General features: G+C 37.1%; 1 protein-coding gene across 1 annotated transcript in view; it reads right to left on the bottom strand.

Moving 5' to 3' along the window:
* Positions 1-211: 211 nt before the first annotated feature.
* Positions 212-18,576, bottom strand: part of DACH2 (dachshund family transcription factor 2) — a 270,530-nt gene continuing 252,165 nt past the window's right edge. The window contains exons 12-13 of the mRNA XM_025209965.1: positions 17,111-17,176; positions 212-1,208 (exon numbers count right to left, since the gene is read on the bottom strand). Of these exons, the coding sequence (XP_025065750.1) occupies positions 1,171-1,208; positions 17,111-17,176 (104 nt within the window). The 3' untranslated portion in view covers positions 212-1,170. The remainder of the gene's footprint in view (positions 1,209-17,110; positions 17,177-18,576) is intronic.

Genomic DNA, 18,576 nt, shown 5'->3' with positions numbered 1-18,576 from the left:
CAGTATAATCAAGAAGCCATGCCTAATATTTATCTCATCACTTTTTAAAGTCTCCTAAAGTTGGTATTTATCTAACAGCAGAATAATACATCTAGGCTTAAAGAGTGGAAACTGAACAATCAACTGATTCATTCAACATGATCAATGCATTGTTCAATTGCCTGTTTAAATAGAGAAATGGCTTTAGCAATTTTCCAGGTTTGTGGGGAAAATTCTGTGTGTGACTAAGAATTTTTTTGTGCCCCCCCTTGTTATTAATTTAAAAAGAAATATTTAATAGTATAAAATATCATTTTTCATTAACCTAGTAACTGTGGGTATCCATATCCAAAAAAATCTAAAAGATTTCCAAAGTCAAACAAAAAGTTTTTAATACTGTATTCTTAGCAAGAACATTTTAACAAAGAATGTGTACTTTAACTTAATATGGTACAACAGAGAAACCATACTTAAAAGTTTTCATTGTCTAACACTACTGCATATTCATTTTTTCATCTTAAAAGACCAAAAGCCAAGCTGAACTGAGCATAAAAAAGCATCAATTATAATCCTCATATTACATCAGCTATTAGGGTTTAGCTCACACTCTTTAATTGGTCATCTAATGAAAGGACAATTTTTACATCGTTTTAAAAAATGTACACACATTTCTTTTCAAAACGTAATATATATGGAGTATCAGCTTAGTAAACAAAGCTTAATTTATAAACACAATTGAAACAGCTCCATGTTGGACAGTTTCAGTGATAAACTGGACTTGTATGATGTACAGCCAGCGAGGACCTTTGTGGCTTAAAATCATTGTGCCATTGCTATACAGTAATCGCTACCTCCTTAAAAAAAATTAGTTCTTTTTTGGGGAATAATTCCTGTATGTGCTTAAAAATACTAAAACTTCTTTCTATCTTCTGGGACTTAAAAATGATCTGTTGCAACAGGCTTGGTTTGGTATGGTAAGCTTGTAAAAAGTCTCAATATTTCTTAATGACAATACGGCAGTTTTCGATGCAGCAACAGTAAATTGCTTGAAATTGTCCTTCAAGTTTCATGCTACAAATCCTTTTCTTCATACAGCACTGAAGGCATCAAAGGTTGGTAGGGACATTTTTCATGAACTATATAGTCTTCAGATAGTGATCATTATACATTTTTCAACAATAGGATTTTCCTTCAGTACATGATGGTAGGTTTGATGTATGTTCTGTTTTCTGGAAAAAAAACAAACGTTAATTACAAAATGATCTATATATTTTACAATTGAACCTCTTAGGGTTGGTTTGGAGGGGGTTTTTTTTTTGGGGGGGGGGTGTTGAATTATCTGGTTAATTATCTGTAAAATTATCTGATCTGCAACTGACCTGTGGTATATCTATACTACCTTCATAGCTGATCCCAAAACTTGTTGAGAAATAAACCTCTGCTTGCATGCTGAAAAATGTAGTATAATGACATTTTTGGCACATGCCCAGGGCCCCTTTTAGGCTTTCTGTCCCAGGTGTGCCTCTAAGCTTGATGCAGGGCACAACTAGTACTGCTCTAATGGTGACGGCATAACATTTTTTGGTATGTGCTGCACATAGAGTGGGAGGGAGTAGGCAGGGCTTGGTTCCAAGTGGTGGTCTTGGGATCACAATGGAGGCAATACAGACATACGGATATACCACAGGGCAAGTGAGTGTCTTATCTGTGAAAAAGAGGCAATCAGATACTTATAAGGAACTAGAAAATTAAAATCTCATTTATGTCAGAAATTAGTTTAGTGTCTTAACAATCTTCCATGCTAAAAGGATCTCAGGAATATAATTATGAATAAACAAATGAAACATTAAATATCTAAAATGGTTACTGCAGTGCATCACCTTGACCTATCTGGTAGTGAGTTTGACTTCTGTTAACCTTTCCAGCCTTGACTTCAGTTGTAGAATTTATCTTCTACAACTTCATCCATGATCCAACAATACTCCTTTACATATGTACACTCACTGCTCAGCTCCATATACTCAAATCTAGAGAGCCCTATTAGCTGCCTCATATTTCTGAACTTTTCTGTTCAACCACCTTCCTGGTTAAAGGGTCAGTCTCCTTCCTGACTTGTTTGCTGGGGTGGCTATCGGCATCTGAGAACCATATAAATCCCCCCAAACTAGATTAATCGTCTCTAATTTTTAGCACTCAAGGTCAACTATTAAACTAAACAGACAGTATTCTTAACCCTAAACTTAGATGTTAAACCTATAGCCAAAATTTTGCATTGAGTTATATTCCATAGAGCTGTAGTACATTGCAAGGAGTGTGTGTCAGGGAAAGCATTGGTTGTGCATATTTAAAAAAGAACAAAACAATATTCCTCTTCTCCCCTCCAATTCCTGTATGACTAACCCCTTCCTAGTGCCTTAAACTGTGGTCTAGATTTTCATCTCAGCATTACACTAGTTTTATGGTTTTATAACTCCACTGAAATCTGCCACACTAGCACCTGGTACTCATAGTGAGACTCAAATATTCATAGTGCTGCAGTTCAGAAAGAATAGAAAAGCTACATTCTCCTTCTGAATAAATTTTTTAAGATCTAGTTTCCCATTAATTCTTCTTTCTATGACCTATTTAAAAACATTTCGTTTCAGAACATAGGTCATGATGTACTGCATGGAGTATTCAGAGCAATATAGAAATAAGTGCAGCTGACTTATGCAAAATATAGTTATTACATACCTGAAACCACTTGCAGGACAATATTTTTCATTTTTTGTGGGGGTTTTAAATAAACATTTTTTAAATCAACATGGTAACAATAGTAAATCAGTATCTATATTCCTTAGAAAAAATGCTCTTCTAACCTGAAAAACTCCGCTTTTTAATTTTTTTTTAATTTAAGGAGGCAAATAGGAATTTATTAATATATTTAATAAAAATATAACCAGATACAAATGTGAAGTTCTTTCATATAATCAACTTTAAGCCAAAGGAACAAAAAACCTTTTAGGATGTTCATAAAAAGCCAAAGCTAATATGAATCCATATTTCTGTTCACTCTACAATGAATTAAGATTTCATACAGTTAAACCCACTAGTACTGATTTTGAAGATGGTAGCAAAATGATAATCTTAAGCAGCATTTTGTATAATGTTGACATCTATCCCATTACTGTTTTACATATGCCAATACTGAATACTCATAAGGAAAGAACCAGTATTGACCTGCTAACTGACACTGATCCTTGGAGCAATCTCAAAGTTTGCCACATTTCAATTTCAAAATGCATTTCAGCTATAATATGAGTGATTTATCATTTAGGAGTAGCTGTCAAAGTAACCTCCTAGATAAAACAAAAACATCTGGAACCATAAACAGAGGAGAGCAGTAGCTGAATTTTAATCCAAATTCGACATGCTCACTTCATTAGCAACAGGAAACAGCTAATTAGTAATTGAATGTTTCATGTTTTTAAAGAGGGCTCATACTCTCCAAACAGAGATGATTTAATATGTATTTTGGATATAAACAAGAATAAAGATCAGGAAAAGCCAGGGACAAAGCATCTCTAGAGGAATGTTTGGGAGCCTGGGAACCTCAAAAGGAGTGACAAAAATGACATTTGGGGCTCTCTGACTGAGTAAATTTATTATCTTAAGATTTATACAGGCAAATGTTAAGCTTTGGGAGTGTGGAAGTAGAAATGCAAATCTTGTGGAGTCTTTTTTTTTAAACAGATGCACAGTAGCTCCTCTGACCAAAGACTGGAGATTGTTTATCCCATTGTACTATTGTTTATCCTTACTAAAAGGTATTTGTATGGGCTAACTAATATATATTAATTGGCCCAATTTCTCTTGATAATCATAGAAACTCCTTCAAAAAGCCCCTGCTAGGTTGCAGTGAACAATGAGACTTCTTCCAGTCTGGCATCTGAGTGTGCCTTCCTCCACAGCTCCTGAGGGAGCTCCAGGGCCAGATATTCAACCAGCCAGACTTGCCTGTGCTCAGCTGGGCTAATGGGTACGGGGGAGAGTTATGCTCCTCTGGGCAGGAACCTTGCTAACCCTAATTGGGCTACACGGTTCTTGTTAAAATAAAGACACGAGTCCCTGATTCCAACAATTGTGTATCCTGCCATTCATATGCAGTATCAAGGATCAGATCTCATTGGGACATTATTTTAACATTTGTCAGGGGCCTTGATCACTCCAGTGAAGGCCAATGGGAATTAGCGCTTAACTTAGTTTTTAAAATATCATTGGGCATCTAAATACTTCTGTATACCTGATTTAAGCTGTACATATTGAGAGAGAAAGAGCACATTCATAGTGGCTGCATAAGTCAGTTTGCATTTATATATGGGGAGAAAAAGAGGTTAAGAATTTATTTTTAGCAAACACAGGGTACAAGTTACCTTGTCAAACATGTTACTTTGGGGATAACTAATAGATATGAAAATAGTCAAAAAAGGGGCTCTTACTATTAAGAAAGAGAGAGAAAGAAAGAATATCTTTGATAGGTACTTTCAACTTTTGAAAAAGCTTTGGAAAAAAAATGGTGGTCCAAAACATTTGGTTCTGAACATTTCAGGCAGTTCTCCACATTTACTTATACATATGGAAGGGAAGGAAAATGGGGAGGCTATGTGGCTTTTTATATGGGTATAAGCTCACTTCAGGTCGTTAATCAACGTGTAAACAAAAGGTCTAGGCATCACGTAAGGCCCACTCTGAAACTTACATTATTGTTTTTCCATGTGGACAAAGAGCTTCCATTGGTCCTCTGCACAGTGCTGAATTTCACCTTAATGAATGGCTACAACAGCACCCTAACATTACCTTTAGTGAAGGAACCCAGGATAAAAGGCACTATTGAGGACTAAATATCTTTACACAGGATAGCACTCTTCACAATAAAATCTACTTTTTCAGGACATCTCCTATGGAAAATAGTGAAATCCAGTGATATTTAATGGTACCAGCTGCTGCTCAGTGTTGAGGGTGATGTCAGTTACCTGACTTAAAATGATTTACCTAAAGCACTTTAGCTGAGGCTCAGTTCTGTAGACATACTAAATGTTATATATTTCTTGATTTTATCTGTGATAAATGTAACATTATTTAAAAACTGAGGGTCAGCATTGTAAAGGCAAGTTATGCCTGAGGTTAATGTAGTCTAGTAGAATGGCTTTAATTCTGGTCTTGAAACAGGCTTTCTTTTTAAACTTTGTCATGTAATTTTTCCAAGTGTCAATTTTCTCTGTTCAATGGGGCAGTGGCATTTAATTTGCTTCATAGGAATGTCCTGAGGCAAAATGATGCAGCACTGGTGAGGTTTCACAAGACAAACAGAGCCAAAGGTAGGAGTAGAATTCAAGACAGCCTAATTTTCCATATTTGCTCATTCGACTAGATGCGTGTGAGGGAGGGGGCAGGAGAGGAGTCTAGAACTTTGGCAAACTACTACCCCATGCTCCATAACACGGGTGAGAACTCCTGTTCTAGTCTGTTAGCAAATATGCCACCTTCTGTTTTGGTGCTGTCATGTGTAGGTCTGTGGAATTTGTATTAAAAGACAATACCTCATTAATTCAGAGGTGGCATTCCCTTTATTTCCATGTTGAAGCCTAGTTAGTGAATGTAAAATACTTGTGAAGGTTAATGTAAAGCTGGAGGCCCTAGAGAGCATAGCTATCTTTGTAGTTGTATTGTCAATACATGGATAGAAAGTAGTTAAATACTCATGGGTTTAAGACAGCTTGGAATTTAACTCCAAACATCATAACTAAGTGTGTGTCACTTAAAATTCAGTCTGTGGCATTCAATAATGCCATATAACCCCCACATACAAGAAGATAAAGTGTTAAAAGTGTCTTTGATGCAGGTGGTAGAGAAAACACAATGAGATATGGGCAAATTCATACTGATGAGCAATATTCACTATCTCCTCTGTAGTGGACTGCAAACTACATACCCATTTTATAGCATTTTACTATATTATATAGTCAAGATTTGAATAAATCTGTGTGCAGTAAATGTATTCTTTTATTAGGTTTATCCCTTAATCAAATATTCATTTATGTAGGCTTCATTCTATTAAAAAATGAAATTATACAAAGGTGAGCAAAACTGTAGATTTACAGTAGTTTGAAGCTTAATCTCATTCTCTAGGGGCAATATTGACAATATAAAAATGGTATAAATGATATTCCCTAACACTAAAATATGCTTATGAGCCCCTTGTGCATGTTATACTGCTTTACAACCTACAGTGAAATGCATGACTAGCTTAATAAGCAAGACATTTAGAAAGGTTTTTTTCCCCCTCCACGATGTATAACATGAGTAAAGATCTCACAATTTTTCTGTGAGCCAAATTCTATGTTACTGGTTGTAATTTCCCCTCAGGATGATGTTTTCTTTCCTAACAGGGTAGTTTTTTCAAGGTATATGCGTAGCTCTCCTTTTCTAACCAACAACAAAGTAATTCTTCAGTGTTTTTAAAGGGCTTAATTTATATTAGTTACCATTTTCATATTCCTTCCCATTTTATCTTTACTTTTCCCCTATTGTTTTTTCTTCAGACCAGACTCTCCTGTTTTCTATCACACTCAATAATGGAAATAATGTTCTGTAAACATTTATTTAAATTTTTGAATAATATTGTTTGGCCTTGCTCATGCCTTGTTTGTCTTTGTTTTCAGTGAACAATTAAGTTTTACTGGCACAAAAGCTTGTGGAAACAAAATATGCAATGCTTTCTCAGAAAATAAATGATAAATTCACATACAGAAGAAACCATATCACTATCGCCTGTGTGCTATTTCAATCAAGGAAAAAAAACAAAAATCAAGCTATTTGACATATCTGACCAATCAGAAGTAACACAGCCCCAGTCTGAAATCTATTTATAGGGTAGTAAATTGGAAGAAATATTGCTCTGCTTCATAAATACATAAAAAAGCTAAATTTGTTAAATTACTAGTGGTTAACTCTACACTCAATTCAAAAACTAAGAAATAACATTAAGAATTAACATAGTTTGAAAGAAGTTTCCTAAAGCCCACAATTAACTTCTGTTATTGAGTTGTGTCCAAGAAGTTTTTCTCTTTGGCTAGGGACAGAAGTTACACATAAACCAGTTTAAGTGATCAGAAACTGGTTTAAACCTGTAACAGAACAGAACCTCACTGCACATAAACCAGTTTAAAAATGGCTGAAATCTGTTTAAGATAAACCTTGTTGAATGTAGTATCAGACTTAACTGACCTGGGTCAAACTGGTTTATGAAACTTCTGTACCAGACCCTTTCCTTGTTCAAGTTAAATCACAGTCCCCCAGCATCCCAGGATGCTTTGCAGCCCTGGGCTGGGCTATGCTGTCCGTTCCAGAGAACAGGGCTGGCCCCACCCCTCTGCTCCCTATCTGGAGCAGTGAGGGCTGGCTGACAAGTTGGGGGGGGGGGGGGGCGGCGGGGGGTGGTGACATGGGGGGGGGGGGGGGAGCCTGGCTGGGGATGCAGCCCAGTCTACAGGGAGGATTGCCCCCACCAGGTAAACTCTGGCTGGGTTCTGAGACCAGGGAGGGGGATTAAACACCCCTTCCCACACTGAAACTTACTGCTGTCTGCAACTGTGGACTGTAAATCCCAGAGGCACCTGGAAGCATGAAGAGGAAGTGATGAGCAACCCTGCAGAGTCCTGCTGCTGTAATTCTGGACTGAAAATCCCAGAGACCTTGGGAGTAGCAGGATGAGGAAGTGAATGCACAGCCAGAGAGCCATGCTCTAGCACCCGCCCCCCACACCCCCAGCTTCTGGCCTGAGCCACTGCAGGCACGTGGCTGCATTTCCTGAAACAAAGGTAAATGTCTGTTCACTTATGTTTCAATTCAATTTGTGCAGCTTAGACTAACCTGCAAAGACTGAATTGATTCAGCCTTGGGCTTTTTGACTGTCTGTACCTAGCCCTTTAGGGAAAGCTGTGGACATGTGAGGGATGATACTGGGAAAAGCTTAAATAGGAAACAAAGAGTTTGGATCTGAGCATTAGGCTTAGTCCTGATGCTTTTGCAGACAAAAACTGGAAGGAGGGCATACAGTGGCCTTACTCTCATTCTGCAGATTCTGTTCTAGTGTAGACTCCCTTAGCACTACCAAAGCATGTCTTTCTGAGTAGGTCACAACAGATTGTCTAATGCCTTTCTCCCCTTCAAAATATAGGCTTTAGCTGTAAGTGGAAGTAGTATACTGATTAGACCCAGCTGGCAAGTGTGAGCTGTATCACGTGGCACTAAATCAGGCTATACAGCAGAACGTGCTGGCATAAAAAAATTAATCTGTAAATTTAGATGCAACTACTTGTGTGTAGGAATCAATTGATAGTATATGAAAATATGGCCCAGGCTTTAGCAGGCCTTCCTTCTAAACAGAGAGTGCAATGGAAGCAGTTTGCTCAGCCTCTGTTGTGGATAGAATGCCACATAACACTGTAGTGATAACCCTCTTGGCAGATATAAGGAGAACTGCTGACGAGCTGAAAAGGGAGCTGCATCTAGCCTTCCATCAGAATGATGAGGGCCAGAGTGAACAGAAGAAAGATTTAGAAAATGTTCCCTGGATGCCTGGAAGACAAAAAAGCAGGGAGGGAGGGAGGGGAGGAACGAAAGTGGGGGGGGACACACAAAACTAACTTTTATTGCTATGTTATGTGCAACTGCACTTTTTGCATTTCAGTCCATCTCTCATCTTTTGGCTAATTATTCAGCAAAATAGTGATAGGAAAACTGATCTCTTAGACGCAAACTCTTCTGTTGCTGCTCAGTTCTGTGAAACGTATTTGCCCTTTCCATTTATGTTTAAATGTTTTATCAAATATGAAAGTAAAGGAGAAAACAATATAGGATTCATATGATATAGCTTTCTCTAGAAACACATTAAAATGTCCCTCTTTGATTATAAGTAAATACATCATAAATCTTGACTAAGTATTATTGGCTCTGCCTTGCATTGCTTTAAAATCTATTTGTCAGATGAATACAATTGTTGATGTTTTGGAAAATTTATCTGACCTAGTGTTGTTTTTGCCTTTGATAAAAATCTCTCTGAGCCAGATAAGTGTGCATTCCCTTTGCATAGTCTATGAATACAATATAAATCATCCCTCACAAAGCAAAAACAAAATAAACAAGCAAAAAGATCTCTGACATAACATGGTGTGATTTCTGAAAGGTGAATAAAGTATAAGAAAAGACCAAAGCAGTAACAGCTGCTTAGGTGAATCATGTCTACCCTCCACAGCATCTGAAAATACTGAGGAAGAAAATGAAGCAGAAAAGTTTTCTTTTTAAAGTGTCTGATCATTTTAATAATTATTGACTGTGGTTTTTAAATAAATAATTTGATTCCTTAAAACCAAAATCTGTATCCTTATCAAAATCTTTCTCCAGTGTCAGCTATGAATTCGATTGATTGAAATCATTGTTAGTACTGATTTTTTAACAAAAAATGCAAAGCATTCATTAGGTACTATTGGTTCAGGAAAAATATCAAAATAATTTCATGAACTTTGCAAACTAATAAGAGGGAGGGCAAAGAACAGTGACATTTTCAGCCTAATAGATTTGACAGCATTCCTTTAAGAAAACTGATGGTTTCAAATAAGTACAAGCACAGACTTCCTCTGTTTTTTTATATCATGAATTTTAGTTTGTTAACATATGTCTTATTCCTTTTCTCTTTTCCTGATCCTTTGCAGTTTGCACATGCTTATGGATAGGAGTAGCAACTTGTATATAGAATGTATTTTTTTTATGAACTACAGAAGTCAAGGTGAAGAATGCTGTTCATTGAAGACAAGGTATGCAGATATACTGTAACTACCAGTTTGAACTAATATAGGGAGAACATTTTGTGGCTCCTGCTACGGAAAGATTCAAGCTTACTGAGACTGAATGTTTGAATAAATGTTTGAATGAGGGGTGCATCTCCTTTTTAAAATAGAGGGGTAGGGATTTTAGCATAGATTAATGAAGCATAGACTAATGAAAACTTTTCTGAAAATTGTACTCTTCCCACCTCATTTTTGGTAAAACATAATAACAAAAAATCAGCTTCACATCTCCACATGCCCTAAAAATATGTTTCAGATGAATTGTACAATTAATATTTAGTTTAAGATTGACACAGTAATTTTTAAATTATTCTCTCAGGCAGTGAATAGGAAACAAGCCATTCTGGCTTAAAAGGTCTAATGAGATGCATAAAGCTTTTGTTATCATCCTGTAAGGTATAGCCTTAGTTTCTACTACTTCTGTTGCTAATACACAAAAGAAGTCCCATGACATACTCATAACTGCAAAAGAATCATTACAATATTTTTTCAGTAACATACATAGCAAAATTAAGTAGCAAAAGTAGCCACAGGAAGCTTTAATAATTCACGATGGTCAGAGCCCAAATCATTAAATTGACCTCTCAGTGGCTTATCAATGAATTTCCAAAAGGAGTTCTTAGGAAGAGGAGCTACTTGGACCAATTTTACAATAAAAGGGCGTCATGTATTTACAACATGCAAATGCTTGCCTTCTCCCTTTCATCCCCCTTCTCCACCCTCCCCCATTGCCCCCAGAATTGAGCCAAACAAAACATGGAATGCAAAATATCTAACAGTTTATTCAAACCTACAGGAAATACCAGTACAATCGGAAATGCATGTTTTTTTTTTGTTTTTAAGGAAAACAGCTCTGACTGAGAAAAGGCAGAAGGGGTATTAGTGAAAGTATGAGGTTTGGGTCTTTCTTGGGAGAAAGAAGACGACACAGAGGAAACAAAGAACAAGGCAGTGTTTCTCGACCAGTGTGTCACGGCACAAAAGTGTGCCGTCAGCAATGAACAGGTGCATCGTGGAACTTTGCAATGGCAATGAGCTGCAATAGGTATGAGGATGGGGAATGCCTTAACAGGTGTGCCACAGAAAATTTTTATTAACGTAAGTGTGCCTTGGGCTGGAAAAGGTTGGGAAACACTGGAAGAAGGTATATGAGGGCCTAAAGAGCAGGCTCTATTAAATCATGAATCAAGGGACCTATCAGAGAGGGCCCAATCTTATTCTTACAGGAGTCAACAGAAGCTCTAAGTTTGTCCACAGAGTGCCTACACACAAGTGGGAGGCTGCTCCAATGGGCTGTAATTACAGTGTGTCGGTGAAGACTGATTAATTGAGACTCAATTAATCGAGTCTGCTGAAGCATGGTAATTACTGTGCTCCAGCCAGCCTCCACGTCTTGTGTATCAGTGTCCCTGTACTTTGAAATGGTGCCAGGGGCTTAACTAAAACTTGTTCAGTAAGCTTTAGATAAAGTGTCCCCGTCACCATTTTGAAGCATGGGGACACTGATACTTGAGATGCTCCAGGCGCTTTAATTAGAGTGGCTCCAAAAGCAGTTTTATTTAAAGCGCCCCCTCCCCCAATGAAGCACATGTAAAAATGCCCAGAGAGCAAGAACATAATCAGGGGACTCTACCATGACAGATGCTAAACATCTCTCTTGTTATTACTCTTAACAAATGTTGTATCTAATTGGGAAGAGAACAGATCTCTTTAAAAAAAATGTGTGGGGGGGAAGAGAGCTCTATTCCGTTTGTCACAAAAAATTGATTTTAAAATGGACTTGGTACAGTGGAATGTTTAAAAAAAATAACCTTTTGAGTTCCAACAGATTTAGGGAGTATTAATAGAAGGCAAAATATGTTCCAAAGTTAAAATGTCCTGTGTCACTGCCAAACATGTAAAGCAGCAAAAAGTTATTCAGTTATTGACAGCCCTCTTGCTAAATCTGTCCCTGGCTTTTTCACAAACAAAGCAGCAGCAGCAGCAGCTCTGTGTCACCTTGCCCTTGTACTTTATGCATCTCCTTTGAACCATTTTTTCATTACAGAAAAGTCAGTTCCTCTATAGTGCTGTCTATTTACTGAAATTTAAGGCCTTCATATTTTTGTATAGTTTCATCTAGTATTAAGATAACATCTATTTTTTAAAATTTTAAGATAACATTGCCTTGATGATCATACCATTATCCCCTAACAATGAAATATAGTAATACAAAAGTTAACTAAGGTATAAACATGCAAAAGGAGAAGTCTCCCTGCGATCATAAAATGATGTTATTTTCTGTTCAGCAGTTCATGTTACTGCTGTTCATGCTAATTAATTAAAGGAGCTGTTGCTGTAATGTGCAAACAGGGAATCTGAGAAACTGAGAGGGCTTTTAGGTCTCTGAGTGAAGTTAAGTCAATCTGGGCGCGGGCAATCAAATGTAATGAAATCACTTGTCAGTGCTAAGCTTGCAAAAACTGTGAAGTTTGACTAGGGAGTAAAAGGATTATAATTAGATTTCCAATAGGATAATAACTAAATGGCAGAAAGCAGTAAAGAGAAAATATTACTTTGTTAGCTAATGGTGCTGCTGTTCGGTTTTAGTTTTTATCAGCACACTTGTAGTTGTGCTAATTTAATTTGCTTTTATCAGCAAAAATGCACTACTCGAATGGTACTTGAATGTCATTTGCAAAAATCATTGATCTGAAGGTGCACTTAATGACACCCAGTATGTTTATTTTATGTGAAACGGAGATTGGTTGATAAAATGGTTGATGCACTATCTTTCTGAGCCACAAGCAAGTTATGGAAAAAGGAACAGAAGGGTGTTTTTGAATATGCATCACCCTTTCCTTTACCATTCAACTATATGGTGGACATCAGGACAATTGCAACTTTATTTATTTTGTCAGCTTTAAAGACTCATCCAAAATAAACTACACTGGACTGATAGACTAGGCATACAGGGGGATTGCAGGTATTAGTAAGGTATTAGGAAGTTGCATATATGATTGGTACTGTAAGTAGAAAAATCCAGATCAGTTAACATATAAAGTATCTCAATTAACCAGTTAAACTGAAAAGATTTATCATGCATATCAGAATCTTAGTATATGAACAGCTTGCATTAATAAAACATTTTAAGAAATGAGCATAAAATATGATACAACTTAATCACTGTAAAAGGTGGTTAATGCAATATTTTTGTAATTCTCCTTAAAACCCTTTTAAAGAAATACTGACACTGGTACTAAATGAATTTCAAAGGAAAGGCCCTCTGTGAATGATAGATTTCTGTCCAGCAGAGCTATTGACAATAAAGAAAGAACAATCTTCACTGATGCCAGAGCTTTTCTTTGTGTTCTGTAGATATATTCTGGAAATAACCTTGTATTAGGCTTGTGTGAACCATCACCCCACACAAATAAAGCAAACAAATGAAGTTGGTGATGAAGAGAGTACATTTAAATTGTTAAAAACTAAAGGACAGTATTTACTGACAAGTTTTGTAAAAATATAATCTAAAGAAAATAGAAAACATAATATCATATCAACACATAGCAAAAATCTGGGGACAGTCCTACATGGCAGAACTGCATTAAAATCCAAAAGAGAGTTTAACAATGCATGACTCAGAGAGCTCTTCATAACAGCGATTGCACAAGCTTGCTCAAGTTTTGTAAAAATAATGTCTAAGTGTACATATTGGCATTTGGGGTACTTGGTCTAGGTGGGTTCCATGCAGGTGTTCACTGCTGCTGCTGGGAGCAGGTAAGGATTAGAGGGAGGGGAAGTGCCCAGTCCTGGCAGGATAGGGAGGGTGTTGGGGGCCTACAAAGAGCCCAGAATCAGAGGGTTAAGAACACCACAGCCCCAGAGCTGGGGTGAGTGGCTGGGCTTTCCTGGCTCCAATGCTATGTTGTAAACATGTACAGGCATTTGCCAGATTGAATTAACCCTTCCTAGATTAGGTTAACCCTTTCTAGGTCTAATGTTAGTTAAACTCCTGAGGTAAACGAACTAAAATTAGAATCACAGAAAATGAGGGTTGGCAGGGGCCCCAGGAGATCATCTAGTCCAACCCGCTGCTCAAAGCAGGAGCACCCCCTTAGACTGGGCACACTATTTTTTGGGCAATTTAAGCCTTGCTAATGCCTGCATGATTACCATTTAATCTGGCCTAACCCTGGTCAGTCTAAATGTAGCACTTATACATTCCCTAAGCAATTTTAAATTGGAACAGACTTTTGTGAAAAAAGGCTTTGCAGACAATCATTTGTTACTTGTGATACAGTTTGCTTATAATAGTTCTTAACTGTCTAAAATGAGTTCTTATATCTCTGGATGAAGGAATACATTCTTTTATGCTTGGGAACTTTTTATGCTTGTACTAGTGCTTTTGCTGTGGTTGTGTTATACTGCTAGCACTGCACACCTGCTGTACTCAAGGAAAAACAGACTCCCTGAATCTACCATCTACAAAAATCTAAAACAATTCCAGCAGGACATTCACTCATTGTTCAACATTACCCTGAACACTGTCAGAGGAAGATAAAAAGTGATTTGCCCATTTATGACAGGTTTACAACTAAAGTGTAACTAACATCCAATTTCACAGAATCATTTTTTACATTAACAGGGGAGTACCAAACTGGGACGTGTTCAACATAATCCCCAAATATCCAGGTTGTCCCCTCTCAAATCTGTTCTTCTAGGTCCAAATCCAAAATCTGCTCAACATAATAGGAGTAGCTGGACTTGGGATCAGGTCCTTCTACTTTTTCTTCCCTTTCAGGAACTCTGGCACCTTGAAAAAATTGCCAAATATTTAAAACAAACAAACAAAAAAGCCTAAAAAATAAAAGACTGCTCTTTTGTCTGGCAAATAGATTACAGAAATCATATTAGGTGTTAATTCAGATAATACCACCTGTTTCTAAATGGATATCTCATGAAGTGCAGTTTAGCGGTTCAAGACTGCAGATAGGTAAAGAAAACGTTCTCAGCAATTACTGCACTGGACTTCCCTGGGCTGTGCTAGGTCTGGGTTTGGGCATGTGAACTGATATCAGGGGAAAATGTGCTCTCAGTGATTCAACTGTTGGGCATCATGGAGGAGCAAGCTGCTTCATTCAAAAGCTGAGAGGACAGAAGTGAGATGTGCACGAGTGTTGAGAGTAGATTCAAACAAAGCATCTGTGTTTAGGTGGGCAAATGGGGGTGGGAAGGGAAGGAAAAACCTAGGATTGAAAAGGGAGTGGTGATAGATTAGGAAAATTGATGTGAGATTGAATAAGGGTTTGGTGAAGACACTGGGATTAGCTGGACATGGAGACGTGGTACAAGAACCAGTGGAGATGGGAGGAGGTGGAAGGGGTGGAAATGGGGTGTCAGACTACAGAAGTAGGACTGGCAGAGAGAATCAGACAAGGATCTGGGAGAAGGAAGAAAGAAGTTTCTGACCACTAGATCACACTTCTGTCTAGGGAATCCAAGTTTCACCTTATCATCTATAAAACTTGATGGCAAAGTGTCTCATCCTCTCTTAGTGCTGTTACACATAGAAGGGCAACTTCCTACTGTTATGCATTACTCCATTAACCCAAGAGGCAAAGGGCCATGTGGTGGTTTTAAGGGCTCCAACCCTATTGATGTCTCATATGGGCATCACTGGATACATTTCCTATTTTTTTAGTTTGCTTTCTCTAAAAGCCCAGGAAATTGCACATAGAACAACAAGAATAAAAGAACAATTATAAAGGTTGAAAAGTCAAACATGCAAGGCATAGAAATATCAGAGTTATTATGTTGGCTGCCATTTGCAAATGCATTTTTGTTGCCATCTTTAATTATATAACACACCATTTTTTGCCACAACTGCTTGATTGAGTTGAAAAGATGGAGATGGCCTGGGAATGAATCTGGGTTTGCAGTGAAATAGACTGTTGTCTATAGGACCTCTTCTTGATTTGTTGCAGATTTTGGAAGAAGCCTAGTGAATGAGGAAAGGGATGGCCAGAAGGGAATGACTGGTACCATGGCTAAGGTAGTTAATTACATACTAGGGGATTAGATTCTAACCCTGTCTGCCCCACAGAGGGCCAGTGTGATCCAAGTTAGGGCACTTATACAAAACTTTTCAAAAGGTAGATATTATTTTTCTACTTTTTATGTTTATATGCTAGATATAAGCCACTGGAATCAGATTTTCAAAAGAAGTGACTGAGAACTCACAGGCACAGCTGAAGTCTGGAAGCTGTGCTTTGTACATAAAAATCGCTATATAATGCTCAGAACTCTGAAAAATCAGATTGCATGCATCTCAGAATGGGTACCTACAATTAATAGAAACTCTTGACCTTAATCTCTCTTTGCCTCAGCTCCTCAGCTGAAAAATGGTGATAATACCACCCCTGTACTTCACAAGGGTGTTGTGGAAATAAAATCATTAATATTTGGAAACACTCAGATACTATCATAAAGAGCACCAGAGAAATGACTTGGAGAAAATTAATATTCTGTCATTAGAGCAGGGTTTGAACAGTGTGCAGGAAATAAATCATGGGGCCAAACATGGAACAACAAGGAAGAAACAAAATATTGAATAGCAGTTCAGTAGGTGACCCTCATTCATTTTGTGCACTGATTCTGAGCCAGGGGTCTTCTGGGGAAAAATTACATAACTAAGACTATACAATAATGGACTGCATAGCATACTTACATTTGGTATTTCATGAGTTTTGAGTACTTGATTCACATGCTATTAACATAAGCTCTGTGCGTACGCATATACGTGTATGACTAATATTCTTTGCAAGGATTTTGGTATTTCTGTCAAGATACATTTGCATTTTGTGTATATGTACACATGTGTATTTGTGTACATTTCTGTTCATCATAAGAATACTTCTGATCTTGACATGCAGGTAAACAGCAAAGCTAAAAAATTGCTGGAAAGCTGCACCGTTTAAAAAAGTGGCATGTAAACTGACACCTTTTGGATGTATTCTATGCATTTGTCACTTAAATCTGATATTTGCTCATACTGTAAATAATATATATTCCTCTATTTCTAAAGGCATTTACTGACTTTATAATGGTGTTCTTAACTAAACAAGAAAATGGAGAATATTTTACTATTTCTGTATGGTTGCCAGGTATGAATAATTAGAGAAAGCTGATGTTGCTTTTAATCTTATTTTTTCAGAATACAACAAATCATGGATTCTGAAGCAACACTATAAAGCATACTGTACCTTGCATTGCAGCACTGTCATGTTGGGTTCCATTGTGTTCTATTTCCATATCTGGGATCCCAGCATCTGAAAGATGTTACATTTGAGATTAATGTATTCCACCTTGTTCTCCCCTGATGAAGCTTTAGAACAATCTTTATTGCAATGAGGACGATCTTTAAGTTTCACCAGCCTTGCATATAACATTCAAGTTTCACTGGATTTCCAACAGTTTACAAAATGTGAAAGTATTACCAGCCTTACAGTGAATTATTTTTAACATACTTCACACTTTCTCTGGTGATTAGACACTAATCAACACACGTTATTAATATGGCATTGAAATTCTCTTCTGGGGTACCAGGGACATCTTTCACATGAAAACGGGGAAATTAGTGATGAAAAATACTAACCTACATTGACTCATCGTAGCAGAATACTTGCAGACCAAAGTATTATATAGGACAGCCAGTGCTAGCAAGCTCATGACAGGGTCAAATGATATGATTTACAACCCTTGTATAATGTTGCCGTCATAGCCTAATTTTATATTATTAACTTCTCTTTAAAATAACCCTCTACAAAGGAGAGTAGTGGAATATCATATACCCATTTATAGCCATTTTTTCTCAAGCATACATAAACTTTGAATTTTTTTTTTATATAAACAGATATTGTACTGTTTCTCTTCTTAGGAGTCAATAAAAATGATTTTCTTCTCAAAACAAAATTCTATGTTTTGTGAAATATTTCAGTATTTCCAGAAACTGACTGTGCAGTTAATTCCTAAGGTGAGAAAGAAAAGTTCCTAGTGATGTAACATACATTTGAACCATAGCTTAATATTGATAATGTCTTTGTACGCATAGTCTTTGTGCGTGGTTTGTGGCTCAAACACCCTTGGGTGTTGTGCTAACAGATGCCACTATACCACCCAATGCCATCAAGGATTAGCATACAAAGTATGTGATTTGAATCCATGGCCCACAGAATCCTGTAAAAACATCTGCTTCTCTTTTATAATACAGCACTTAAAAAGCACGTGTGTATATTTAAAAGGAACTTGTACGTTTCCTTTAAAATGTTATATTAATTTAGAATTATATGTTAAATACCCCCTCCCCCCCAAATCACGCTATTTTCAAGTTTACCTTTTTTCTTTCTTTCAGATCTGGGACACCTAAGCTTGTCAATACCTGTTTGGTTTGATGGGTCAGCATCCATTCCTGGTCACATCACAGCCATTGAATTCTCATTATAGACCAGTGCAGAGCTACAAAGTAAGCTATGATCTAATTTTCTATTGTAAATAAGATAAGAATACTCAAAAAATCAGATCAGAATTGGTTGTGACCAAACAGGATCTGCCTTATTCAGGCTGCTGCTCAGGAAGAATATCCTTCTTTCCTAAATATTTGGGGAATTCACTGTGTTATTCTAAAGAGTTTTTAAACTTTAAAATATATGCTGTACATGCATACTACAAC

The sequence above is a fragment of the Alligator sinensis genome, unplaced genomic scaffold, assembly GCF_000455745.1.
Source record: "Alligator sinensis unplaced genomic scaffold, ASM45574v1 scaffold242_1, whole genome shotgun sequence".
Taxonomy (NCBI): domain Eukaryota; kingdom Metazoa; phylum Chordata; order Crocodylia; family Alligatoridae; genus Alligator; species Alligator sinensis.
The sequence above is the reverse complement of the archived record's forward strand: the minus strand, read 5'-3'. Positions and strand labels throughout refer to the sequence as shown.